Source organism: Poecilia formosa, unplaced genomic scaffold (assembly GCF_000485575.1).
Source record: "Poecilia formosa unplaced genomic scaffold, Poecilia_formosa-5.1.2 Scaffold43, whole genome shotgun sequence".
Taxonomy (NCBI): Eukaryota; Metazoa; Chordata; class Actinopteri; order Cyprinodontiformes; family Poeciliidae; genus Poecilia; species Poecilia formosa.
Genome location: NW_006799982.1, coordinates 2,400,581 through 2,425,931, shown reverse-complemented (window position 1 = coordinate 2,425,931; position 25,351 = coordinate 2,400,581). Strand labels below are relative to the sequence as shown.

The 25,351-nt window shown below is 36.9% G+C and overlaps 4 protein-coding genes across 5 annotated transcripts; 2 read left to right on the top strand and 2 right to left on the bottom strand.

Moving 5' to 3' along the window:
• Positions 1–314: 314 nt before the first annotated feature.
• hgsnat (heparan-alpha-glucosaminide N-acetyltransferase) lies at positions 315–8,832 on the bottom strand. Its single transcript, XM_007551718.2, has 18 exons — positions 8,585–8,832; positions 7,317–7,432; positions 7,065–7,201; positions 6,258–6,376; positions 6,058–6,127; positions 5,787–5,856; positions 5,567–5,667; positions 4,885–4,961; positions 4,750–4,780; positions 4,378–4,538; positions 4,104–4,219; positions 3,865–3,986; positions 3,480–3,606; positions 2,872–2,958; positions 2,690–2,767; positions 2,040–2,110; positions 1,416–1,528; positions 315–1,268 (listed from the first exon to the last, which is right to left on the bottom strand). Exons 1-18 carry the CDS (start codon positions 8,769–8,771, stop codon positions 1,087–1,089), a joined length of 1,965 nt encoding a protein of 654 aa, XP_007551780.1. The 5' UTR covers positions 8,772–8,832; the 3' UTR covers positions 315–1,086.
• Positions 7,364–12,243, top strand: LOC103137785 (dynactin subunit 6). Its single transcript, XM_007551714.2, has 8 exons — positions 7,364–7,450; positions 9,654–9,800; positions 9,976–10,040; positions 10,145–10,250; positions 10,356–10,441; positions 10,539–10,586; positions 10,673–10,815; positions 11,989–12,243. Exons 2-8 carry the CDS (start codon positions 9,772–9,774, stop codon positions 12,079–12,081), a joined length of 570 nt encoding a protein of 189 aa, XP_007551776.1. The 5' UTR covers positions 7,364–7,450; positions 9,654–9,771; the 3' UTR covers positions 12,082–12,243.
• A 547-nt stretch (positions 12,244–12,790) lies between these two features.
• Positions 12,791–24,825, bottom strand: gtf2e2 (general transcription factor IIE, polypeptide 2, beta). 2 transcript variants are annotated; one of them, XM_007551717.2, is made up of 8 exons: positions 24,608–24,825; positions 22,546–22,710; positions 15,004–15,086; positions 14,270–14,377; positions 13,724–13,906; positions 13,356–13,449; positions 13,142–13,257; positions 12,791–12,993 (listed from the first exon to the last, which is right to left on the bottom strand). In XM_007551717.2, the coding sequence occupies exons 2-8, from the start codon at positions 22,703–22,705 to the stop codon at positions 12,874–12,876; spliced, it is 864 nt and encodes a 287-aa protein (XP_007551779.1). In that variant the 5' UTR covers positions 22,706–22,710; positions 24,608–24,825; the 3' UTR covers positions 12,791–12,873. The 2 variants fall into 2 exon arrangements, with proteins under 2 accessions (XP_007551779.1, XP_007551778.1); XM_007551716.2 differs by having other exon boundaries at positions 24,612–24,825.
• smim18 (small integral membrane protein 18) lies at positions 16,158–20,206 on the top strand. Its single transcript, XM_007551715.2, has 2 exons — positions 16,158–16,378; positions 19,265–20,206. The coding sequence occupies exon 2, from the start codon at positions 19,270–19,272 to the stop codon at positions 19,582–19,584; it is 315 nt and encodes a 104-aa protein (XP_007551777.1). The 5' UTR covers positions 16,158–16,378; positions 19,265–19,269; the 3' UTR covers positions 19,585–20,206.
• Positions 24,826–25,351: the final 526 nt, after the last annotated feature.

Sequence of the window (25,351 nt, the reverse complement as noted above, 5' to 3'; positions counted from 1 at the left end):
GTTGACACGAACCGATAACCCACAGTCATCGCGAGATTAAGAGGCACCTTTACTACCCGTTTTTTTAGTTCTCTCATGGCACTCTCACTGTTACATGATTCCCACGACTTCTCTTAGGCAATACAGACTAACCTTTTGACATACAGGCTGAATATAAATAACAGCTACTAACACGAATTATATTTTAAAGTCGTCCTATAAAGGACACGCTAAAATTTCAGAAAATATCTCTTTCTTTTGTTTTCAAAAGAAATTGTAAGGTGCCACATAATGTACATTTAAACTCAAAATAAGTCTGAATTATCTTTATTAAATAATTTTCAAATTATGAACAATATAAAAAAAATTCCATGTATAAAAGTTTGACAAAATCAATTCAAAAAGTACAAGATGAACACTTATACCAAAATCTGACAGCATTTGGATAATCAGCATGTTTTACATTTAATTCTTTGTAAATGTGCTCTAAAACATTTATATGTGTCTATCTGACATTTGTGGAAATAAACAGCATTGTTGTTTTAAAACATGCTAGCACAAGTCAATGACTGGACTTTTCAAATATTTGATGACAAGTAGTGAAATCAATTAAAGTCTGCTGGCATCCTGAATTCACTTCCCAGATGTTTTTTCCCTAAAAAACAAATGGGGTAACATCTTACAATTTTGAGCTAAAAAAAAATTAAAAAAAGTATATTACAGAACCCCAAATCACTAAACCATCTAAACCATTAATCTGCTTTTCGGTTTTCAGAGACCGAAAACCAGATTTAAAGAGAACAAATATATACTTGGTAATATTAATCAAAAATGTGGGGGGAAAAAAGTAATTTGTGCTAAACATCTTTGGCCCTGCAGTTTAATGATCATTAACAAAGGATGCAAGATGAGAAAAGCGATGGTGATGTCTGCTTTGTAAGATGAAATCAAACCAGTTTAGAAAAAAGTAATTATTAAGGTACTTATAAAGTAAATTAATAGCTGTTCCCACATGGTTTTAAATGTTATCACCAGCAATTCAGATGTAAAAAAATATATATATATTTGCATTGCTTGTGCACTCCTGCTGATTTAGTAAGCTGTCCTTTAGATTTTCCAGAAAATCCTCTTTCTGTAGAGGATGTAAGAGATAACAACCCACAAAGATGTGGCGAGAATATTCTGGATGAGGTGCTCAGCGTGTGACTGGCTGTTGGCCATATGCCAGCGGAAGGGAAAGTAGTCCTCAAACACTTCATGCCCCACATACACAAGAATGGAGTTCATACCTGAAATCAAGCAAACGAGTGAGAGTGAAGGAACAGTCACAATGGCTCCCAATCCATCAAACAGGTACATGGGCTTATCTTGATCACGACAAATTATATAAATACAGTCTAGCCATTCAGTTCTGTATTTTTAACAGAAATGCTCACCAGGGTAGTAGAAAGGTGCCCCAGACCACCATTTCTTAACATCAATTGTGTAGTAGATCAGCACAAGCAACACAAAGGCAAAACAAGCCAATGTTGTCACATAGGACAGTGACCTGGAGGTGATACAAAGAGACACAAGATAATTATTAAAGATGTTCAGATTAGGTGTTGTTAAGTTAGTTAAAAGTAAAATGGGAAACTGCAAATCAATGAATATGGGTGGCTTGGCAGGCTGATAGTATAACACTGTCAATCAGATTACCCCAATAACACAATTAATACTACTTGAACAGATACAAGTAAAGGCCATGGGTTGGAAAAGAACTCAAAATAAAGGAGTATTTCTCATATAAATACATATCTCCACTGGTTGCATGTCTACAAGTCCACTGATGTTTGATGTGTTTACAGAACAAAATTTACGAGTTTTCTTAGTTGAAAATTAATTAGAAAAAAAAAAACAAAAAAAAAACGTAATTGTCAGAAAATGTTAAGTATTTACATTTTAAAATTAACAACAATTGTTTGGGGGAATGTTCTTAAGCATTTGTTCAACCAACACAAAAAGGTAACCACACTTGGAATACACTTTCCCATATTACAATATTTAGGAGCAAACCTTACCACAAGTTCTTGTTGACAGGAATGAAACCTTTGTCTGTGGAGCACTCGGTCAGAACTGCTGATACGGCTCCCTGAGGGATGAAGAATAGTCAATTATCCAGAGGGGAGGAAAAATAACCATCAGGAAACATAATTTTCAGTACAATTAGTCATTTCAGAAATGCAAATATTGAAATTGTTTTTAAATCACCTAGCCTGATGAACTCATGCTGAGATGCTAAACTAGCATATTGAAGACGACCGTTGTTAAAAGAAAGTACACCTACTATAAGTTTTAGGGGTTTTAATATGGCCTATGGTGTATTATAAGAGCTAACATCAAATTTAACTTAAATTTTACAAAATACACCACAGACATGACTGCCCATTATCTTTTCAAAAAAACAAAAAACAAACTGTAAATGCTGTGTGAGGAAAAATAAGGGGTATTCTTGGTGCTTTCACATTACAAAGAATTATTTTTTCTACTTTTCTTCAAGCTTAGTAACTTTTTAACTTGTTCTCTTTTCCTCAAATGTGACTCCTTTATTCCTAAATGGATGTATGTGTGCATGTGGTGTCTTTGAAAACATAATCGGCTTGTGAGTTCTCAGATCTACTAGTCTGGTTTTATTTCATGTTTGTACAAAGTTAATAGGTAATTATCTTACCAGTAAGAGACCCCAGATGAGAAATCTTGAAATAACACTTGTAGGAACATCTCTGTAGTGTAAAAGTATCTTTCCAGCCTGAGCACAAAAAATATATGCATTATAAACACTTACTTGATATTACAATCCTATATATTCATTTACTTTTTTTTTTTTTTACAAAGTATTAAATAAATACTAACCTGTAATCCAAGAAAAGCCATAAGGACAGAGTTGATGCTTCCCAAAACACCTTCTGGATCAAAAGGCATCTTAGTTGCATAAATCACCTGAATATTACAATGACAACAAAGAGGTGTTTATGTAAATATTCTAAAACTGATTCAGATCACTTTTCAGTAATATTTGTGTAACTGTGGGAGGGCCAATTAGGAAGTAAGTCTTTATAATTAGAGCTGCACCGATCAGAACATTGTCATCAATTGCCTGAGGAGCCCTGACTTAACTGCAGATATTTGACCATGTCATACAAACCACATTCTTCCATCAATCCATTCATTGTCTAGACTCACTTATCTATGAAAATGGGGGTTTGTGGTTGTGAGGGCTTGTACCTATCATAGAAAATACAGTTTCTTGTCTTTTTGTACACCTTAGTGATACTGAGAATAGGCAACTTTTAGTCTTCTTAGTGCCGTTGCACTAAAGAAGTAGGGCTTAGGGATGGTGTGTTCACTCATTTGAAAAGTTTATTTTAACATTGCTGACTTGCCAGTCTGGGCTGATCAAGTAGAAATTTCTTGGTGCATCTCTAACAATAAAATTAGCACAAAATAAACATTGCACAAACCTTTGATGAGGGACTTTGGTAAATATGCTGTTCTCCCAGTAGCCTGCGGTCAATGTAACCAGCTGCTCCGCCTGTGCAATTCGTATGGAGGCCCATATCCCCGATCCCACCTGGACCCAGGTATCCTCTGTACCAACAGGAAGGGATAAATTCATGTTACTGATAGGGCAAAGGAGCAGAATTGACTGCTTCAGTGTTATCTAAAAATTCTGTACAAAAGAAAATATTTGTTGAAGTTTACAAATGAAGCTGAATTTAATGCAGTAAAAGCATCCAGAGGTCCTGAGGAGGTATACATTTCTCACTTAGAGAGAATGTCTTCTTTTAGCAAACAAAAAAAACCCAACAATTTATTGTTGCTGCACAAAAGCACTGGTTGACTCACGTTGGGCAATCTGGTACAGGAAGAAGGAAAGTGAGGCACAGCCAAACAATTTCCATAAGAAGCACGCAAACCCAGGCTGGCCAGTAAAGTATTATATCAAGACCAGGAGACCACCAAGCATCCTGGAAAACAGACAATTCTCATTAGCAGTTGGAACAAATTAAAGATTTTCTAAAGATTTCTTTAAAACATATAAATAAATGTTAAATAATGATGGCAAAGCAAAGCTTTTGGCTGACTGTTGTGAGTATGTCCAGATGTCCTCTTGCCACCAGTAAGTCCAAACTAGCAACAACCAAGTACGACCAGGCGAGGCGCTGCAGCACACCCGGGATCCTCAAGTTGTCAATCGATACTGTGGAGTAAATTATACACTTAAGGCAAAGACACAAGATGAGAGACTACAACAAATGTAAGCTATAAAAGCCAATTTTATACACTTTAGGACTGAATTCAGCAAAAATAATCAATATTAAATGGCAAACAACATCCACTGGAGACATTTATTCTTACATGGTCCAAGGCAGTAGTTTGGGTTAATGATGAAGACACCAATGAGAAACAGCTGAGCGCTCCTCCATATGACTTTCTTGAGCAGAGAGGAACGACTCGCTCCCCCACGCAGCATTGAGTTGATGGAGAGTGCGATGGATGTGCCCATGATGAACACAAACCTGGTGGAGGACGGAGACATGCAGTGAAGGGAGAGAAGATGAAACATAACTGGAAGGGACCACCAGGACAAACGTTGGGAGCTGAAAACTCTTACACTCTTATACCCTTCCCGTGTACATATGAAACAATTGTAGGTAAAACAATAGCATGGAAATATTCTTTATTGTCCCACAGTGGGGAAATTCATAGAAAATAATTAACTTGTCTTACCAAGGAAAAACAAGATCAGCAACTGTAAGACCTGTGAAGCGAAGGACAATAAATAAATCAACAAAATGAACAAGAGCCAAGATGACAACGGAAAAAAGCATAAAAAAAGGAAGAAAGCTAAAAGGTTAGGCTCACCGTTCCAACTTGAATGTCTGAAGAACCAGTATCGTCCTCCTCCATAGTTCACAAACACCATAATAACCAAAGAGATCCTACAGGAATTTGAAAAGATGGAAAAAACTTTTAATAAAGAGTGTCTTGCATTTCAGTGTACTTGCAACTATTCACATCCCCCTGAGTCTTCTTAAATATTGTCAGAATAAAACCACAAATATTATTATGTATATTATTGTGAATTTGTGTAACAGACCAACAGAACATTGTGCATCATTGTGACTCCAAACATATAAGCAAATTTAAACGAAATGGTTAGATTTTAAAAGTTTAGTCCTTCAAGACCTGTGTTAAATCTCTGCTTCAATGCACCTAATTAAAATTATCATATCACTGCATGTTGAGGTAATTTGTGAAAAAGTTTGTGGGGAAGGAATACTTTTGAAAGGGACTATATACCAGAAAGTTTGACCACAAACTCTGTCTTTTTCAATCAAAAACAAGTAACTAAACTGTATCTTCTTTATGACAATGTAGCACCAAGAATTGAGTTCGTTTGCTAGTGTAGTGGAGTAAAATAATATGATTGTTTCAATATCTCCTTTGTTGTGAGAATCACATAAAATGAAAATGACAAGTCAGGCTAAAGTTGTAAATTAGTTAATGCTGTGTCACCAGAGCTGGACTGAAGGGTTAGGGTTACCCTCTGAACGTGTCGAGCGAACGAAGCCTTCTGTTGGCGTTGGCCGGGGAAGGGAGGATGTTGTCAGTAACTAGCCCGTCTGTCCGAGGAGACCCCAGTTCCTGGTGGGTTGGAGTAAGTTTACATGTGAACTTTATTGTATTCTCCCAAAATCAGGTGCTTAAATCACAAAGGAATTTAATAAAAAAAAAAAAAAAACCCTGCAGGGAGAAACACTCACAGAATTAATGAGCCTCTCTGTCTCCATGGTCCCACTGATTCTGAGGACGAAACCCCTTACCACACCAAATCTAGACAAGAATCACAGTGTGCTTACTGGGAACCACTTAGAAACACAGCACTTAATAAAAGACTGGTGCTTGAGAGATTTACATACATTTTTACCCAAACACTGCAAATATTATTCATGAAAACACACACACAAGACTTAAAACGACATCTTATTAGGAAATGATTTAATAAAATAGACAAATATTATAAATCAGCCCCACCTTAATACTCTACATCCGACGGCAAATATCAAGGCCAGTCCCACAAAGACAAAAAAAGCAACCAAGATCGCTGCATGGAAAAAGCGGGACATTAGTGTAAAGAAATGTTATTTGTACAAGCCTCATTCTAGGGCTCAAAATTTTTAACCTTCATCTATATGACCCCAGTGTAATAAAGCATTCATGTGTGTGACACTCACGCATATTACTGTTTACAGGCTCTGAATTGGTCACTAGGGAGCAGTTAGTGAGCGAGACGTTGTTGAGGTTTTTCATCCACAGAGAGTAGTTCCCATGCTCCCCGAAGTGGAATTGAACTCTGGGAATTAAAACATCAACCAAACACAGTAAATTTAACTGGTTATTAAATTCTTTCATAAAGACTGTCACTTATCCTTGCTTTTGTATATACTATGCCAAGCAAAATAAAAAAAATAAAAATAAAAAAAACAAGTCATACTGCTAGAATGTTTTCATTTAATTGTGTCAAAACTACAAATTTCTTTGTATTTTATTGGAATTTGATTTGCGATAGACGAGCATGAGGTAGTGCAAAACTGTAAGTCTAATGGAGAGAGATGCATAGCTTTTTTACATGTTTATAAATAAAAAAACTGTAACGTGTGGAGTGCATTTGCATTCAACGTTCAATCCATCCTCTGAAAAAGGAGAGAATGTAACCTAACTGCAAACCTACCAAGATATGGCTGTCCAGCTAAACTAACAAGCTGAGCAAGAAAAGCATTAATCAAATAAATACCAAAATAAAGCCAAATAAAATACATTGTCTACAGTGGCTGTAACATGACAAGACTTTTCAAGACAACATAGATAGCCAGTTGATGCATATTTAAAACTCGTAAAAATGCTTTAAAATTGCTCAAGTGTCAAAGTCAATATCCAATTGAATTCAATAGTTGATATGGAAGTTCTGTCACCAAGCATATGATGATTAGACAGTGCATTGCCACTTCTCATACACAAAGAACTACAGTGTGTAGACCTACTTGCAGATCTCCTGGGCCTCAGGAGCGCTGTTGAGCTGCAGAGTTATTTCATGCTGTGTGCTCACAGAAAAGTCAGCTGAGCCGGGCTGGCCAGGGCTGCTCCCTGCTGGCACCACCCCCAGAAGCTGGTACAAACACTAGCAGCACATATGGAAATACATCAATAAACGCATCAGATGTTTGTTTTTTTTGACAGTTTTGTGATGCAGGACAGTCAAGAAGAGCTGGATAAACTGGTAGGTTGGAGCTTACCTGGTAGCAGCGCTCTGACCTCCAGAACACCAGGATCTTCGTCTCCAGCTCATTGATGACCGTCAAAAGAGCCTCATCCATCTTCAAACCAACGTGTTTAGAGTGACCAAAGTCAGCTGGAGAGAAGAAAATCGGTCAGATGACATCCATTAACAATCGGCTTCTACATAATAAACTAAAGCGTTCTAGCATATTATGTTCGGTTCTTCGTAGAAAACAAACAAACAAACAAACAAAAAAAAAAAAATCAGTGCACAGCTACTATAAAAACCACTTAGATCATCAGAAATATTTACAATGATTTGTTCTGAAATAAACGCGCACGCATGCTCGGATTTTCAGGATATAATCAACAAATATCCTAAATATGCGGTTGTACAGATTAAAGAGAAAGAGGGCTATTCCAACCAGTTTGGTAGAAGAAATGCCAGTTAGCAAAAAGGTGCGGAGGACTAAAGCATGTGAGAGATCTGCAGTGTACATGGCTGCTGAGTTCACTGATCACATGCTGAGTAAATCCATAAATAGCCCTAAGAGGGAAGTTCAAATATTTGCGGCTCAGTTTCCAAACCAAAACTCAGAAATACGGTCAACCCGTTCGACCTCTTAAACATTAGCTTCGCACATACATGGTGGCTTACGGTAAAAGAGCACTAGGCGTGCCCTTGCAGGCGGATAAAAATTAAATGAAACAGTCAAGTATGTATTTATGACATTGCTATTGCTTTCACATACTTATGTTATACCCAAAATAAATATTTCATTATTTTACTGTGGATTTTTGGAGACAGATTCAGTGAAAGTACTTATGCTAATCCAGACTCTATGTAGTTTTCAGAAATGTATTTCTCTGAAATCCTAATAGGTGGCAATAAACTGTCTTTGGATTCTTTTAAAGTGTCGATGAGACTATATCCAGAATAAATATTTCATAATTTTGCTGTACAGTTTTAGAGATAGACCGAGTCAAAGTATCTCCTGACGTTTATCCAGGGTATGCTTAATTGTCTCCTACTTAGAGATGTTCTTCTCTCAAGCTAAAGGAGGTGACAACAAACTCTTTGGATTATGTTCCCCTTTAGTGACAGATAATAGTTTCAACCTTCTTCAAGTCCATAGCGGTGACTCGTTAACGATTTCTTAAAACTGTTGTAAATAGTTAGAAAGGGTTGCGAAAAGTTTTACTTAACATTAGCCAAATAGCTATGGGGCTAACCAAGCCACAAATAAATGTATCTGATTTTATTTGCCAACATTCATGTACTTACGCGCAGAGATTTCAGCCATTAGTGGTCCTACGCAAACGGCAATAACAACAACAATGACAGCGAGGAAAAACATATTAGCTTGTTTGGGTTGCTTCATTTCTTTTCGCTTTTCCGCCTTCTCTCTCGCAGCTGAAGATGTATGTGAAGATATGCGTTTTGGGTTTTCTTCTGGTTTCTTTTTTGCCATGTATTCAACTTCCTACACTTCCTTGTTGTTATATTATAGTGGAAGCGTGGAGGGACAAAAATGGTTCCGGTGTTCAGAAAATTGTCGCATCAATTTTGCAATCAGGCAGCAGGTGTTAAAATGTTGAACAAAGGCTATGACATTGATTTTTCAGGCAGTGGATTAACGCATTTTCAGGTGTGACACACATTGGAGGGTAAAATAATCCCACAAACCTGAACATAATTCAATTCCATGCTTTTTGAATAAACCCCAGTGACATTAAAAATACATAAATTAAATAAATGTTCAAATGAAGCAATGAATGGACCAACAATCACACCAAAAATAGAGTCATTGTAATGTATACAATGTGACAGATATGGTTGTTTTTTGACGCCCCATTTACTTTCAAATGCCTACAAGAAGGATAAATAAATAGGAGCTGAATAAAAAAAAATACAGTGGAAATAATAATTAAAATAAACAGGGAAAAATGTATAACGCTAATATGGTGAAATAATAATAATAAAATAATAATAATAATAATAATAATAATAATAATAAACAGATCAATGGTCACATTGTATATCATTTTCTAAAACACTTATTTTTGTGCCGTTTTAGGCACATTAGCTACTTTATTAAGACATCCTTTGAATTGTGGTTTGGTTATCCTTTTTTAAGTGTAGGTCTCCTCCATCATATTGATCAAATTATTTCCTGTAAGCAGTCAGAGTTGGTTGCTATGGTAACTGCTTCCTAAGCCAGTTAAATTAGTATACGTTTTAAAAGTGTATCTCCCTGAAAACGCCTGAATGTTTTTTTGTTTTTTTTTTACACTTCAGCAGTAGTAGTGCAAAGTAATGTTAGTAGTACAGTGCTGTTTGGTATGTGTTACAGTGTAGCAGGAGCCATTACATTGACAGACGCATGCGCACATGCACAGGGGGTGGAGAAAAGGATTTCCAATCGATACCCGAGTGAATCAACGCAGTTTCCCATCAGAGGAGCTCTTGCCATGGCAGACAAATTAAACGCACAGAAAAGGTAATGTAAGCATAGGTTTATGTCCAATCATTAGGTTAACTGCTATTCGTTTATAAATAATTGAGAACTGGTGACAGGGAAGCAGTTTTACCGCTTTTTCTAACGTGTCAAGAAAAGTATCTAATTAGCACCCTAAGCTAGCATTGTTAAGCGGTTACTTCTGCTGTTTTCGCAGTGTCAAAATAGCAGCTGGGGCTGTAATCTGTGTTGAAAGCGAGATCAGAGGAGATGTTACTATTGGTAAGATGTTCTGCTTTTGAAATAAAAAAGTAGCAAACACATAAGCCAAGAGATTTTGCAAATGGATTATAATTTGTCTTTACTGTAACTGTTTGTTGTTTCAGGCCCTAGAACAGTGGTCCATCCAAAAGCTCGGATTATAGCAGAAGCAGGACCCATTGTGATTGGAGAAGGCAACCTGATTGAAGAACAAGCTCTGATCATCAACAGGTGAGGATTAGACTCATCTTACAAGTATTGATCAAATTTAAATATGGATAGAGCTTTACAACAAATCCTAAGGGTAAAAATGTTACACATTTGTATAAATTTCAGTTATCCAGAAAACATCACCCCGGACTCTGAAGTGGAGCCAAAGACCATGACCATTGGTACAAACAACGTGTTTGAAGTCGGCTGTGGTATCCTTTTTTTGACAATCCTGTGCCTGTTATTGTGCATAAATAATTGAAAGTGCTTTCATAATTCCAAACCAGATTTGCCTCAACTATTAAACAGTATCTCAAGCCTTGAAAATTGGTGACAACAACGTCATTGAATCTAAAGGTGGGCTCTACCAAATTCAGCTATTGGAATCAAAATCTAACAGAATTACTCACCATATTTTCTTTTTCCTGTGTCTTGCCGTCTAGCTGACGTTGGCAGGAATGTGATTCTCACCAGTGGATGTATCATTGGAGCCTTCTGTCAGGTCAACACCTGTGAGGTCATACCTGAGAACACAGTCATATATGGCTCTGGATGTATGAGGAGAGTTCAAACAGAGAGACCACAGGTATGGATACACATGGTTTTGCACGTCCAGGTTACAGAGAAATATTCCAGGTGTAGGATTATCATTTTATTTTGGTGTCACAGTGGAATAAATGAATACATTTTTCTGTTGGGACTGTTTATTCATCTCAATTGAAATTAGCCGGTATTCTATACCCCTGCCACTTTACCCACTAGGTATACATAAACTATTTTCCTTACTTTTAGACATCCCTGCCTGACTGAAAGTTTTGTATGTGTACTTAGCTACTCTGACCAATTTTTATGATGGTTCAAATGTTCAGAAGTAGAGGGGGAGGAAAAAAGGTTTACACTGTTTAACCCCAATGACTCTTGTTAAATTCTACTCCTGGCAAAATGGTTATTCTTATCTTAACATTTCATGGGATCTACAGTTGAAAAAGGAAAACAAACATGGATTCGATTTTTACACCAAAGTGCTGCGGAGGTATTCTCCCAGCTGTTGCTGAACATCGTCGGCTTGCTGGGTTAAAGAGAGCAGGTTTAAAACTACAGCTGACAAGCTTAGTGCCTGCTAAGCTGCTGACTGAAGGCTCTACTCAAGCAAATACCTGAACTGTTTAACCAGCTAATATCACTTTCATAATTGCATTGCTGCATAAAGAGCAGAAATAAACCAGTCTTGTATAAACACTACAGAGTACAGTGCCCCCTTACTTTTTTATTGTCTTCTTTATCGCATTTTTATTTCCAGACACAGATAACCTGTCTATGAATATAAAAGATGGTTTTTATTTAGGGGAAAAAGGCAATCCAACCAATCTACTCCCATGTGAATATATAATTGCATCCATTGATAAATTATGAATTATCTATGGTTGCCACCCCTCCCTGATTACTGTTTAATCTGTCAAATCGAGAAACCACTTAAATAGAACCTATTTAGCAAAATGAAATGGGGTAAAATGTGTCAAGAACAGCACATCTTGCCTCTAAGAAAATTTAAGTGTTTGACATTTGTTAGTCTGATAGGGTTAGAAAGACATTTCTAAGGGTTTGGGCCTCCATGAAACCACAAAGAGCCATTATCTGCAATAGGAGAAAGTAAGCAACAGTGGTGAAGCTATCCAAGAGCGCCCAGCCTACCTACATTTCTAGGATTTTGTTTTTGCAATGTTATGCTCTTCATTGAAATGTTTTATTGTCATTACAGCCACAGACTCTCCAACTTGACTTCCTGATGAAGATTTTGCCAAACTACCACCATTTGAAGAAAACAATTAAAGCAAGCCACACTACCAGTTAAAATGCAACAGTAAACTGTTTAAATTAAATTGCTTTGTTTGAAGGTAACACATGTACATAGTTATTAAACACCAAGAATAGTGCCCTTTTGGTATTTTCTACTCTGTAACAGTAGATCAGTCATTTCCCTTTACCTGTTTGCTAGTTTATTCTTTTCTAAAATTGAAAAAAAAAAATGTTTTCCCTCAAAGTTTGGGAGATGGACTTTAAGTATTGACCAATTATTGCAAGAGATTTGAAACTGTATTGTGAAACAATGAAATTTATTAAAATAAATCAAAATATCTTGTATTTTGAACCACTCTACCATGGTTCTGCAAAGTAAAAGCACTGGAGTCTTCTGAGTCCACAAGAAGAAAAGATGGAGATGTTTTCATGCTGGGTCTTCCACACATCTGGTTACCATCAGAACATCTCTTTACTCAAATTGCACCTTTCAAAACACGTCTTTGCTTTCAACTAAAAATAATCAGAGTAATGTTAACACATATTAACCGCATTTACATCTTATCTGTAAGGATGATGTGCCCACTTCTGTCCAGCCTTCATGTGCTTACAGATCTCAGTACTCTTCCCAAAAACGTCCTTGAGGTTTGATTGAGCAGTGACTCTAAAAAGCATTCCACAACACTGCTGCTATTGGCTCCATGTAATGTCTACTGATCCCTGGAGGGAATGAAAATAAAGGAACATGCTAGGGTTTTTTTTTGTTTTTTTGACAGAACCGCAACAAAGTCGGTATTGTATAGCCAGCGGCTTCATCTCCTGCCACCTCGGATTATAGTGAGCGGTTTCACTTCTTTGCCGGCACACCATCCGTGTAGTCCTCCAGAACTCCTGCCAGATGGTTGTTATGGGTTTTGAATTGTCTCTTCCTCTGACCACTTTGCTTCTTTCTCTTTTGAACTGGCATCTGCAGGGAAGCCAGAATCCAAAGTTAAACAGGATGGTTGTTCTAGTACAGAATAAGCATGACTACAAATATATTTTTTTCTTGTCTCTAAAAGGAGGTTTTATACAAACTTGCTGAAATAAATAAATATGAGACAAAAGAAACTGACCACTTTCTTTGGTCCAGTCTCTTGCATGGAAGAGATGCCCTGTTTTTTCAAGTACTCTTCGATTTTCTCTTCATCTATGGAGTCCACTGGCACACTCCTCCACAGCTTCTGAAATTCTTCAGTGCAAAGTGAGGAACAACAAAAATAAAATGTGTGAAGTCAAAGTCTGCTGGTTCAGAGGCGAACTTATAATAATAAAAAAAAAAAATATCACCTTCATCTACTACAAACTGGCAATGCTTGTCGTTGTAGAACAAGATCTTTTTCTTGTCTGGTCTCGTTACAAATACAATCTGATCCCCCAAAGCCTGTGGAAGACAATTTAGTTTTTAGCACCCTGTGGAACTATTTATGCCTCTTGACCTTAGACACATTTTCTGGTTTAGTGTGTTTCTTGGTCTTCATGATGCTACTACTTCACACACACAGTTTCTAACAAACCCCTTGTGCCTTCACAGAACATCTGCATTTATTTGGTTGGAACGTGACAAAATAGGAAGAGGCCTAAAAACTTTTGGAAGTCACCATTTGTAGTAGTCATGTTAATTATTATCTTCTCTCATATAATTGACTTTAAATTACCTTGATAGCCTTAGCAGAATTAGGGAGTCCCTCTTCCACATCGTCCAGCAGCACTCCCCCCAGCCCCAGCTGGTCGTGTTTGTCCAGCAGCCTCAATAAAGCTTTCTTGTCCTTCAGGTTGTATTTGGGCTTAAAGCCATACGTTCCGTCACGAACCTCAATTTTTGGGTTGTTGACCAAGGCCTGAAGTTTGGGACAAAGACGTACTAGATTACATGTAAAGCTGTTGTCATTTTACTCAACATTTATTCAAAACAAAGTTGCAAAAATCATGAACTGGAAAGGTATTAGATCATGAGTCTATTAAAAAAAATGATAACTTTGGACACCTTGGATGGCCTGAATATCCATATCCTTAAAAAATAAAAGTATAGAACATTGGAAGCAAGCGACTTGTAAAGGTTTAGAATTTCTACACAGTTTTGTATGACGTAAAGAATCAGTTTTAAACGTCGGATAAAGTTTATGAGAAATGTTTGAGGAAAGAACCAATTCCTCTTGAGGTGACAAAGAGCTGCGTTGACCCTGAACATGACAGAAGCACACCTCAGTCATTAGCCATTGTTTCTGTTTCAGACTGATGTCAAGAAGTTTGGTCTCATCCAGTATCTCATCAAGGGTCAGGAAGTGGGTGTCGCCATTCTGATGCCTCGTCTGTAAACAGGACAAAGATCAGGCAAAGTTAAAACAACATGTAGGAGAAACACCTGCTAACACAAAAATATTTCACAGTATTTATTTTACTTTTTTGAAATATTTTCATTGCAAACTATTGACAGATTCAGCAATGTCTTCTGCAAGTTGGCAGCTAAAATGTCAGGGTGCTTTGCAGCTTTTAAAACTCGCATCAACAGATGGCACAAAAGTACAAGCATTAAAAAGAAATCTGTCGAGTGATATACGAGTTCAGCAAAAAAAAAAAGAAAAAAAAAAAAGATGAGTCACAGCGCAGACAGAAGATCGCTGCCTTTCTGCAGAGCCGCAGAATGATAAACAAGCTGTTTATGTACCCAAAGAAAGACTCGAGAGCAAATGTTACACAGTGGACAAGTCTGACTCATCCTGCTGATACGATCACCCCCGAAAAATAGACTTTTTTATGAAACTGTGATGGAGATGACTGGATAATAAAAAATTAATGGTGGTGTGGAAAGTGTTGAGCCAGCCTGACGCTGATCTCAACACTTTTCATGTAATTAGGAATGACATAAAAACATTTGACACAAAAACATTCAAATCTACACAAAGCCTACTAATGCTCTTTTTAAACATAAGCTTACCTTCATGTAGTTGACAATCTTGGCCAGGCAGCCAAACTTGTACCCAGCGCTTGCCTTGCTGTTAATGCTTCCATTTGCAGATTCTGTGGAATACAGAAAAAAGCAAAAACAGAAAACAAAACAAAAAAAAAACAGAAACCATTATATAATAAGCATAGTCGATATAATGCACAAAGTATGTGTGAAATGTTTCTTATAGTGAAAAAGTTTTAAAAATCAAATCAATGCAGTGCTTTTTTCCAAAATGTAATGAAATGTGGGTTGATTCAGTTAAATTATATTTATTTATATATATATATTTATTTATATTCTGCTATAAAAAAGAGCTAAGTTTAGGTGAAGTGTTGCAGCTTTCTGAAACTCTGTGTTGCAACAAATAAAAATTTAGAAACACATTTTTCATTTTGCGTCACATCAGAGTCATGAATGTCCGCAGTGACATTAACAAACGTAAAATATTATAACTTTCTCTACATTTGATTAGCAATTCTTAAAATTTTAATAATATTTAACATCTTTTCACATTGATGTCATTTGTACCTATCCAAACACAAAATTATTTAATTTGACCTATAAAATAATATTTCAGGAGGTTCACAGAAATAGCTAATGTGAGGTGGATTTTGGCCCAGGCGCCTTTGGAAAAATAACAGAAAATTTAGAAATTGGGGGGAAATGTATATAAATTAAATACATTTTATTTTTCACATGCAATATAAGTGTGTTTCCAAACTTAATGATTAAATATTAATATTAACGTAATTGTGGCTGAGCAGTCTCGGCAGTCAAACTAAAAACTTAATGTATTTACAAGGCTCTGCCTGAAAATATGAATAGGAGTAATTTTTGGGTACAATTTGGATATCATTTTCTAAGGGATCCAGGAGTGAAAAAGATCTAATTGGAACTGCATGAACTTCAATAAAATGGGTCTAATATCTGCTATGGTCCAGTCATAACACCCTTCACTACCTCCCTGAAGTGAGCCCTGACCAATCACGGTTCAAAACAGACACCGATTCATAAATGACTCACGGTGTGGGAAGGAGCCTCTGTGGCTGTTAGCTGAACGGTGGGCAGAACGGCAAATTTCTGACAGTTCCGCTAGCGAATGGTGTGGGAGCAGGGACAGAGGGAAAGAGCCAATGACGGGGAGAAGCCTGATCTGTTCAGGAGATGCATGAAGAGCTGCAAGGAGTGGCGGAGGAGGAGAGCGGGTGCACGAGCAAAGGCTGAAAGTGCATGAGTGTGCCGAGGAGAGCAGGTTGATGTGTGAGTGTGAGCGAGGGGAAGATCCAAGAGACAGGGGGAGAACTGAAAACAAGGGAGCTCATCTTTTATCCAGCATCTGTAAGAGGCTGAGCCAGACACGGAGGTGAGTTGGTGTATATATTTTTTCCAGATAAAGTGTAGTCTGAATCATGTTTGACATGAACCGATCCCAACAACCCACTGCCTGACCTGAAAACAAAAACTGTTGTTGGTTTTAATTTTAGGACTAGTGCTAGGTGTTTTTGTTTTTTTTAAGCTGCTGAATCACAAACGTTAAAATGCAGAAAATTCATATTTACAAATCAAATCCATTTCGCTTAATGTTCTTTAAAGCTGCAGCATTCCTAAATAACAGCAATGAAAAAATTACATTTAAAACCTTTAGCCGTCAGATGCAATAGTAAGGCCAAAATTGCTTACACACACACTCACACACGCACACAGACAGAGGATTAAATAAACATGAACCAGTCTGCACTCTTCTCTGGTTGAATAACAAGCACCAGAATATCCGTTTCTGCATCTGCGCAGGCGTTCATGAGCGTCATGTCTGCGTTTGTCAGAACACACAGCTCTGAGGAAACTGCTGCTGTCACGACAAACCAGTGAGGGGGGTAAAATCGGCGAAGTTATGGCCAGGGAAACACCATCAGGAATGTGTGCGTTTTTTTCTGAGTGGCGGCCAATTTTGAGAGAGCATTACGTAGTCCTGCAACACCTACTAAGCATGGCTGGGGTGGGGCTCTCGCAAAGGGGGGGTTGGTAGCAGATGCTGCAGGGAGCCAAAGTGTCCCCCTAATGATGGGTAGGAAAACAGAAATACCAAGCTGGAAACAGCCGGGGGGATGGAGGAGGTCAGCTAAGGTTAGTCTGTGAAGTTGTTGCCATGGCAATGAATCTGAGTGAAATTGATATGACTGATGAAATGATGCTGTACATGGATTATAAAGTTAAATTGCATTAACTGAAAGCAAGCGCACACAAAAAAGCTTCTGCCAGATCTCAATAATACAGAAAAATAAACCTGCAACTAGGTCTAGAATATTAACAATGATCAGTGGAAGTGGGCCATATAAAATAAAATAACTAAACCGCATACGGTAACTTTAATTTATTGACCTCATTATGAAACTGACAGCAGAAAATTCAATGAGAAATGCCACAATACAGTCAGTTTTGAGGATTTTCAAACATTAATTGGAATTTTATCATTATGACAAATTAAAATTCTTATAATATTTTTTATGATAAACAATAAAATAAATTCCCATGCATAATGGCCAGAGTTTGTTTTAACTCAAGTTTTTAACTAATGCAATCATTAACACCAAGCGCTGACTGGATGGTCTAAAACTAAATAAATAAGTGGATTCATCATACCTGAGCCCTAGGCGGTGGTTAGAACACTCTTCAGAGCAGATGTCTTTACTGAGTCAAAGTTAGTCATTTTCATCACTAGTTATAAACACCTACGTTTACAACTGGAAGCAAAGACGAAGGAAGCCATTAAAATAACCGATTTAAAGTGACTGATCTCTTTCATAGTGTCACCTCTACTTCCAAAGTTAATAAATAGCTATCATTGTGCAAAGACTGATCTTTTATCTTCTAGTTCTATAAAATCTACCAGAAAGCTTATAAAAAAAACAAAAAAACAACAAATGTGGCTGATGGAAGCAGAAACAATTAATTTGATCTTTTTTTGCAAAAGCAGATCAGTCCCAACACTTGAGTTATTTAAATATTTATCCCACATTGTATTTTTTCCAAATATTATAGACCCCTAAACATCAATATCAGCTGGTCAGATCTTTATGAAAAGTAAAGACTGGATGTAGGCCACAAAATCCTAAGAGGTGGAAGTAAGTGGTGCAGAATAAATTATTGAACATGGCCTTCGAATCAAAAATGCAACCCCTTAAGAGAACTGAAGCGAGGGCGCCAAGAGTCATTTCAGATAACAAGAAGCTCTAAAGATACATTCACAGGCCCTTCTACTATTATTCTGTAGCATTAAAGCAGGTGTTTCACATGTACCACCAGTTTGAGTTGGAAGCTCTAGGAGGAAATGGACAGGAAATATAATCTAAGAAAACTGGTCAAGAGACAAGCACTTCAGTTCCTCTGCTCAGTGTTTTCTACCTGTAAGCAATCTGGGTCAGCTACCTCTCACTCGCTCTCTTTCTGCTCTCTGTGTGTCAGGAACATGCATGTGCACCCTCGTGTGTGTGTATGTGCGCGTGTGTGTGTGTGTGTGTGGGCAGAAATGCTTGCACACATCAGAGTGGTTCAAAGTGGTTGGAGTTGGCTAAAAGAACGACTGATGGGAGACAATTTGTCTAACCATATGGCTACTGAACATCTCCTAATTTAACAATGCAGTTCCTTAGATACAATACCTATATTTAGAAAACTCCCTTTAGTGTGGTAAAAACTATACAAACAATTTTTGCAGATATCCATTTTATAACTTGCTTTACACAAGGCTACCTGGCAACATTCACAAATTCAGCTATTTTTTTTTACAGGCAGAGGGTGGAAGATAAAACAGAACATCTTTGCTGTGCTATTAAGCCTTCCTGTTATGTGATGAAAGTCTTACTCTCTCTCTTTCTCCCATTGGTGAAGAACAACATTTTCCTTGTAAGAAGAATCTTCTTCTTACAAGGAATGTTTTTTCTCATCCTGAGCTAATTTCTAACATATTGAGAATTCAATACAAGCAAGTAGTGTTTAACAAGGTGAATTCCTAGATTGGGAAAATATCAGATTTTTGAGTTCTGGTCAGCTGATCAAAGCCGAACAGCTGAAATCTCTACCATGGGGTTTTTCTTGACAGTTCAATGACAGTCATATGGTAAAACCATAACTTTCCACTGCAATACAGTATCACAAACAGTCCCTTCTTACTTATTTTTAAAGAAATTAAAACTAAGCACAGAATTTCACAACAATACATCTTCTTTTTCATGCTTTTGTCTCCAACCAGAAAACATGGCCAACATCACAACCACTATCCACCCAAGTAGTCTCCCTGAGGCCGTCCCTCTGTCCCGCGTCTCCTTACAGGTCCAAGAGGTCTACCCCTTCCATGATGGCTGGAATGTTGCCTGTTTCGTCATCCTTCTGCTTTTCATCCTCACCGTCCTCTCCCTGGCTGCCTTGGCTGTGCTCTATGAGCTACTTGACTGTGGGTGCTGCACTAAAGGGAAAACACACCACCAGCTACAGGAGGAAGGCCCAGGAAGCTGCAGCAAGCTCATGACCAATATCTGCAAGGAGCCAGAGTCCCACACCGAAGTGGTATAGAGGCAACAGAGATGGGCAAAGATGAATTTTGGGAATTTTTGGAAAAGAAAAAAGGACTGAAACTGTTAGACAGTAAGGAGTAATGAGACCTTCATTTTTGTTCTTTTTTTTATTTCAAACTGATTGTTTTTCTCTCCACCTACTTTAAGAATGTCTCGGAAAAATTGAAAGCATGAGAGCTGACAATTTTGCCTAAAACACTTCTTTCAAAGTAATAAAAAGAAAAAGCTTATTTGGTGGATAATTTTTCCAACTCAAAGGGTCCGTCTGGTTGCATGCCAAAATTATGGTGATGTTAATCATCATATCAGCTTTGGAAAGCAAGCGTGCTTTTTTCCCCCATGTTACACATTAACTATATAAATAGCACTGCTTCTTTAGCTCAACACAAGCTTGGTAGCTGAACTGTCATTTACTTTATTGTGTCATTCCACATGCCTTACCACAAACTGCCTAACTCTCACTAAAGGATGTGGGCTTTGTAAATCACTGTTTAAAAACTGACTGTTGCTTGGCATGTAAATTGTGTGGGATTATTTTGTCGGAACTGTGTGTGTGTAAATAAAAGGGATCAATGATACAATTTGTAAGGTTTCCAATGGAAAGCTCCCATTCTTGTTGTGTAAAAAAAAAAAAAAAAAAAAAAAACTGATGTAAGCTTTCCAAAGCTTGCTGAGCCAATCTGTCTGCAACTCATATCTCATATATTTAGAGATCGTTTGCAACACAGTCTGTCAGAGCGTGTTATTGAAATGTAATGTCAAAGTCATTTTTCTCTTAATAAAGTCCCACTTCACAGAAAAGTGTGTCGCCATTACTTGGTGTCCAAAAAAAGAAAACTAAGAAAGAAAAGCAATGTCTCTCAGTCATGATGAAACATAAATTGAACTGCAGGCCTTGCAGCCAAATTGTTTACTGCAACAGCATCTTCTTCACAGGTCTCTAAAACGCCAGACAGCTGCAGCTGATCCAGAATGCCCACGTTCTCATCAAAAGTTAGAAAATAGAGCACATCACCCAAGTTCTAAAGTGGCTCCCTGTAACTTAAGAGAAAAGACTTTCAAATATTTTAGTTAATTTATAAATAAGTGAATGGCTTAATATGAAAATACTTTAAAAGACCTGTTGTCATATCAATCTTAGGTCCCCTGGCTTTAGTCTACTCTGCATTCGCAGAATCAGAACCAAACATGGAGAAGCATTATTGAGTTTTTATTCTCCTCTAATCTGGAACACTCTGCCAGAAAACTGCAAAAATGCTGAAACCATGATTTCCCTCATTGACCATCCTTTATTATGCCACTTTGTTCCTTGTCTTATGTTTTCATCATGTGAAGCAGTTTGAATTGCTTTGTTGATAAAATGTGCTGGTTGATAAAATGTGGTGTTCCAATGCAACATCCTGGTTCTAAGTGGTTGCTAAACAACATTTTTCAATCTAAATGGCTCAAAAGCTGCCAGGACTGCTGGAGAAATCAGACAGAAGGAACACACAAGACTCGGTGTTACAAACTAATGGAGTTCTGTTTGACAACTCACTGTTTTGGACCATTGTGCAAAGCACTTCATGTTGTTATACCTACTAAAATATCTTACAATTTTTTCCTTTCAATTTGTATTTTTTTTTTTTACAAAAATCACAGGTGGCACAACTGTTAGTATCCCACTAAAATTTCTTTGAAACAAATGTATGTCAACCATTGTTTTAATTTAGAATTTTGTTATAAATATGAAAATAAATTACATGACAAAGAAACCTATTTTGGCTAAAGGTCATTAGGCTGAACACAGATGAATTTATGTCCTGCCACCACACACAGAGATAAGGATGACTGGAGAAATAGATATTTCTCCAAGTTCACTGTTGCTGTGTAGAATCCGCAGAGAAACTGTCTGAGACAGTTGCAAGGAAAAAGCCCTAATGGGAATGTAAATTGGGCCTGTGGTCAGATGAGACTCAGACTGGAGAATGAAATAAAGGATGCATAAGTGGAAAACCAGTTTATGTGGACTGTTAAATACGGTAGAAGATCTGTGACGCCATGAGCTTGTTACTCTTCCAAAGAGTCTGGGATGAGTGAATTCCATCATTTTATTTTTTTTTAAATACCTAGACATTCAAAAAAATCTGGTGGGCTTTACTAGCAAACTTAAAATGAGTTGCTATCAGATCTGTCAACATAATATCTAAGAGAAGTTGCCAAGAAAGCAAAGAGGAGGTTCATCAAACACAAAAATCAAACTTCTTCCATGACCATGCCAGTTCTGACATACAAATCTTTTAAAACAAAAAAAACATGTGACAAAAAGCAAGAAGACAGCAGAACAGACGGATGAAGATTGTGAATGATCTGCAGACTGTAGAAAGAAGAAACAGTCAAAGCTCCCTCCTCTTGTGCGTTCTCAACTTGTGAAATGTCATTGACCAATTACAGTCCTATTGCCAAGTGGACCACCGAGGATTTTCTTTAAAACAGTTTTTCTTAACATGGGATTTTTCATTGCAGCAGCATGTGAGCTACTGCAATGAAACACAAACTTATTTTAAGGCTTTTTACCAGAGGCGCCAATCAATGTATTCCCACTGCAATGTTTTCATTACAACTAAAGGTTCTGCAATGAAAGTGACCATAATCAGCTTATATTGAGTTTTTGTTCACCACTGGCCAACAAATGTGTCACTGAAAGAATCATATTAGATGGCAGAACAGAAAAGCTAGGAATAATAGCAGTCTTGTATTTCTAAAGTGTAAAATATAACCTTACAGCCCGATGGAGCATTTAGTATCCGTCAATCGCCTATACATGCAGGAATGGGAGTCTTTATTAATGTGGACGTGTATAATGTCACAGACATCCATCACAGAGATAATATGTTAAAAAAAACATTCAAGGCTAAGCAATGTCTTCCTTTCATGCTTTATTCAAAGAGTTGCTGATTAAATGAGATGTTTCACTTACCAGAGCTGTTTTTGGATCCAGAAGAGCTCTCCTTATCTACTTTGGGTTTCTTCTTCTTGTGAGATCCAGATTCTGATGCGGCTGGCCGCTTTTCTACAGCGGGAGTGGAAAGAGCTCTCTTTTGGAACAGCTCACGCTCTCTAAGCAGAGCTGGATCCATCCCGGCTGACATGAAAGAAGAAAACATGGACGTAGTGTAAGTGTTTTTGACGCAAAACAGATTTCAGGCAGAGGAACACAACAAATTTCAAATGACTGATTTGCTAAAACCCTGTTTTATTCCTCAACAAAGCCTGAGTGCTCCTTTCCCCAAAAGCTTTATTCTGACTAATTCATATTCAGAGATTGTTTACCAGGTTTATTTCTAATGATCTTACAAATATTGTTGGTTATTAGCTGCATCTTTATTCGAAGATTTTGCTTACCTGGAAGTCAAGACCATTCCCATTCCTAAAGAAATTGGCATTTCCCAGACAAATCTTTTCTATGTGTTACTTCATATCTTAAACAACAGTGACTATAACATAGATCCAAACTTAGCTATTGAAAACTCAGTTGGCTTCATAAACTCATTGATCCATTTCTTTAGATTCCCTTGTCTAATTTAATACTGTGCAAAACGTAGGTGTTCCTGTATTAGTTTATGGCTCTAGTTCCATAGAAAAGGTATCAAATTTCAGACCATTTGTATCAATTCTCTGTCCTTAACCAGCAATATTGTCAATAAGTACATTTCAATTTGGGTTCAAAAATCAAATCCTTCAGATGAAGGATGATGCATGTTTCAGTTCATAAATGAGCTCTTTGCAGATTCCAACTGTCCAACTTGACCTCATTTTAGGCCCTGCCATCCACAGTTCAGATGCGTCTTTTTTTATTTTTTTATTATTCCACTGGCGAGCTACAATGCATTACAGATAACAAATTCACTACTTGTGAATAAGACAAAAGGTAGGTAAAGAACATATGAATTTATGTTAAAATGGTAACATGGCTAATTTTGTTGGGTTGTAAGTGTTTAACACACACCTCAGACAGATTATGCAAAGTCTATACAAACATTGTAGATTTGAATAACCTGAGGTACATCTCTGACCCTTTACACATCACATGTTCCCTCCATTCTCTCCAAATTTCAATTATTATTTACAACAAGTGGCAAAACACAGAACTATAACAACACAATGTATAGACTATTATACATTGGTCTATACAATGTTAAAGAAAACTTATACATTTTCAATTTGGTACATTAAACATATAACTAATAATAAGCAAGAATGTTGGATTTTTTTTGTCCTCATACATAATAAAGTTAACTAAAAATGAAATCTCATTTTTTTTAAAATCACAGCAGCTAAAAGCATTTGTCAGAAAAGTCATTGTTGCAGGAGTAAAAAAAAAACATATACAATTACTGCAAAAACAGTGTGAAATTTACAACAGTCTTGCTTCTTAGAACTAAGTTACTGAAAAATAATGAGTGAGAAGGAGAGATATATTATTCTTCCTTGTTCCTAATAAGCAGGCTGAACAAAGCAGAGCCAAAAATAACAACTGAAATAATCAAATATGACGAAGTCAAAGTTTTCAATTCTAAAGGGAAAGAAAATCACAAATGAAGCCCGTGTTAGCCATGCTTTGCCTTGGAATCGAGTCATAATTTGGAAATACCCCCAGAGGTTTATTTAGATGAGAACTTTTTAGATGAGAACTTCCCCCAAAACATTTCTGATTAGCTAAAGAAAGAAAATAACATTAGTAGTTTGACAGGGCATATATTTTCCTAAGGTACAAACACAAAGGTATTGATCTAAAGAACTGATAGGAAAAACAAGGTAAGAGCTCGAACTGTAATAGCTGGTTGATTTAGCTAACGTTCGTCATCACTGCTGTATTACCTAAACAGTTAACTGATGCGATATCTTCTTAAACATTGGGAGACAGTTTAACATTCTAATTTAGACAGAAAAACAAACAGCAGAATGCAAAAAATAAATGTACTGTACTCTCGCTGTTAACCTAGCATTAGCACATGCAGTGTTAAGTCAGTACACGGTACCTGCCTTTTGCTTTGTCCTCCTGCAAATAAACTGGAGTTAGTCCAAAAGGACTAACTAATCAAAGTGCAAAGCCAAATTAATCTTCCAGTAAATCAGCGATTTTCCGCCTTTTCTAATGTGAAATAAGTTGATACCAGCTAGCTAGCTAGCTAACTAACTTCTAACAAATGTTTTCTCCTCACAGGACTTCCGCTTCTTGTTCGATGTATCGGTTTTCGACAGCTAATCATATACTACGTCACCACGCATTTTCCATTGGACGGAGAAAAACGTCTTGCGTATATTTTTTATCTGTCCAAAGCTTTCGGAAATATAAACTAGAAGTGGACTTGGTTACTTCGAAAGACATACCTAATAAATACTAACGTAAGATAAATGTCCTTTAAAATTATTCACAATTCCAAAGGATTTTTGTTAATAATTTTTGAACCATTGGTTTTGCCACTTTCTGCAAAAAAAAAAAAAAAAAACCGAAGAAAATATTGCTCATCTGTTTTGGGATTGGTGTTGTACAAGAATGTTCTGGAATACAATTGTTTTTAATCAAAAACAATTAGGAAATTAATTTAACAAACAGGGCTGTTTCATTTGTAATAGAAAAATATAATCTTAGCGATACCGAAGTTTGTTAACTTTTGTTATTGTTTACGGTAAATAAACGATACACTTGAAAACACTTATCCAAATATCTACAATAAAATCCCAATTCCCAAATTATCTTATCTTCAGTTAATGTCCCCTTA

Coding starts and splice junctions, on each gene's coding strand:
- LOC103137785 (XM_007551714.2), top strand. CDS start 9,772: ATGGCAGACAAATTAAACGCACAGAAAAG. Junction 10,041..10,144: donor CAGAGGAGATGTTACTATTG/GTAAGATGTTCT, acceptor TTGTTGTTTCAG/GCCCTAGAACAGTGGTCCAT. Junction 10,816..11,988: donor TTCAAACAGAGAGACCACAG/GTATGGATACAC, acceptor TTGTCATTACAG/CCACAGACTCTCCAACTTGA.
- gtf2e2 (XM_007551717.2), bottom strand. CDS start 22,705: ATGGATCCAGCTCTGCTTAGAGAGCGTGAGCTGTTCCAAAAGAGAGCT. Junction 15,087..22,545: donor TGGATCCAAAAACAGCTCTG/GTAAGTGAAACA, acceptor TGTATTCCACAG/AATCTGCAAATGGAAGCATT. Junction 12,994..13,141: donor AGACTGGACCAAAGAAAGTG/GTCAGTTTCTTT, acceptor GCTTCCCTGCAG/ATGCCAGTTCAAAAGAGAAA.
- smim18 (XM_007551715.2), top strand. CDS start 19,270: ATGGCCAACATCACAACCACTATCCACCCAAGTAGTCTCCCTGAGGCC.
- hgsnat (XM_007551718.2), bottom strand. CDS start 8,771: ATGGCAAAAAAGAAACCAGAAGAAAACCCAAAACGCATATCTTCACAT. Junction 2,111..2,689: donor TCATCTGGGGTCTCTTACTG/GTAAGATAATTA, acceptor TTCATCCCTCAG/GGAGCCGTATCAGCAGTTCT. Junction 1,529..2,039: donor CCTGTCAACAAGAACTTGTG/GTAAGGTTTGCT, acceptor TATCACCTCCAG/GTCACTGTCCTATGTGACAA.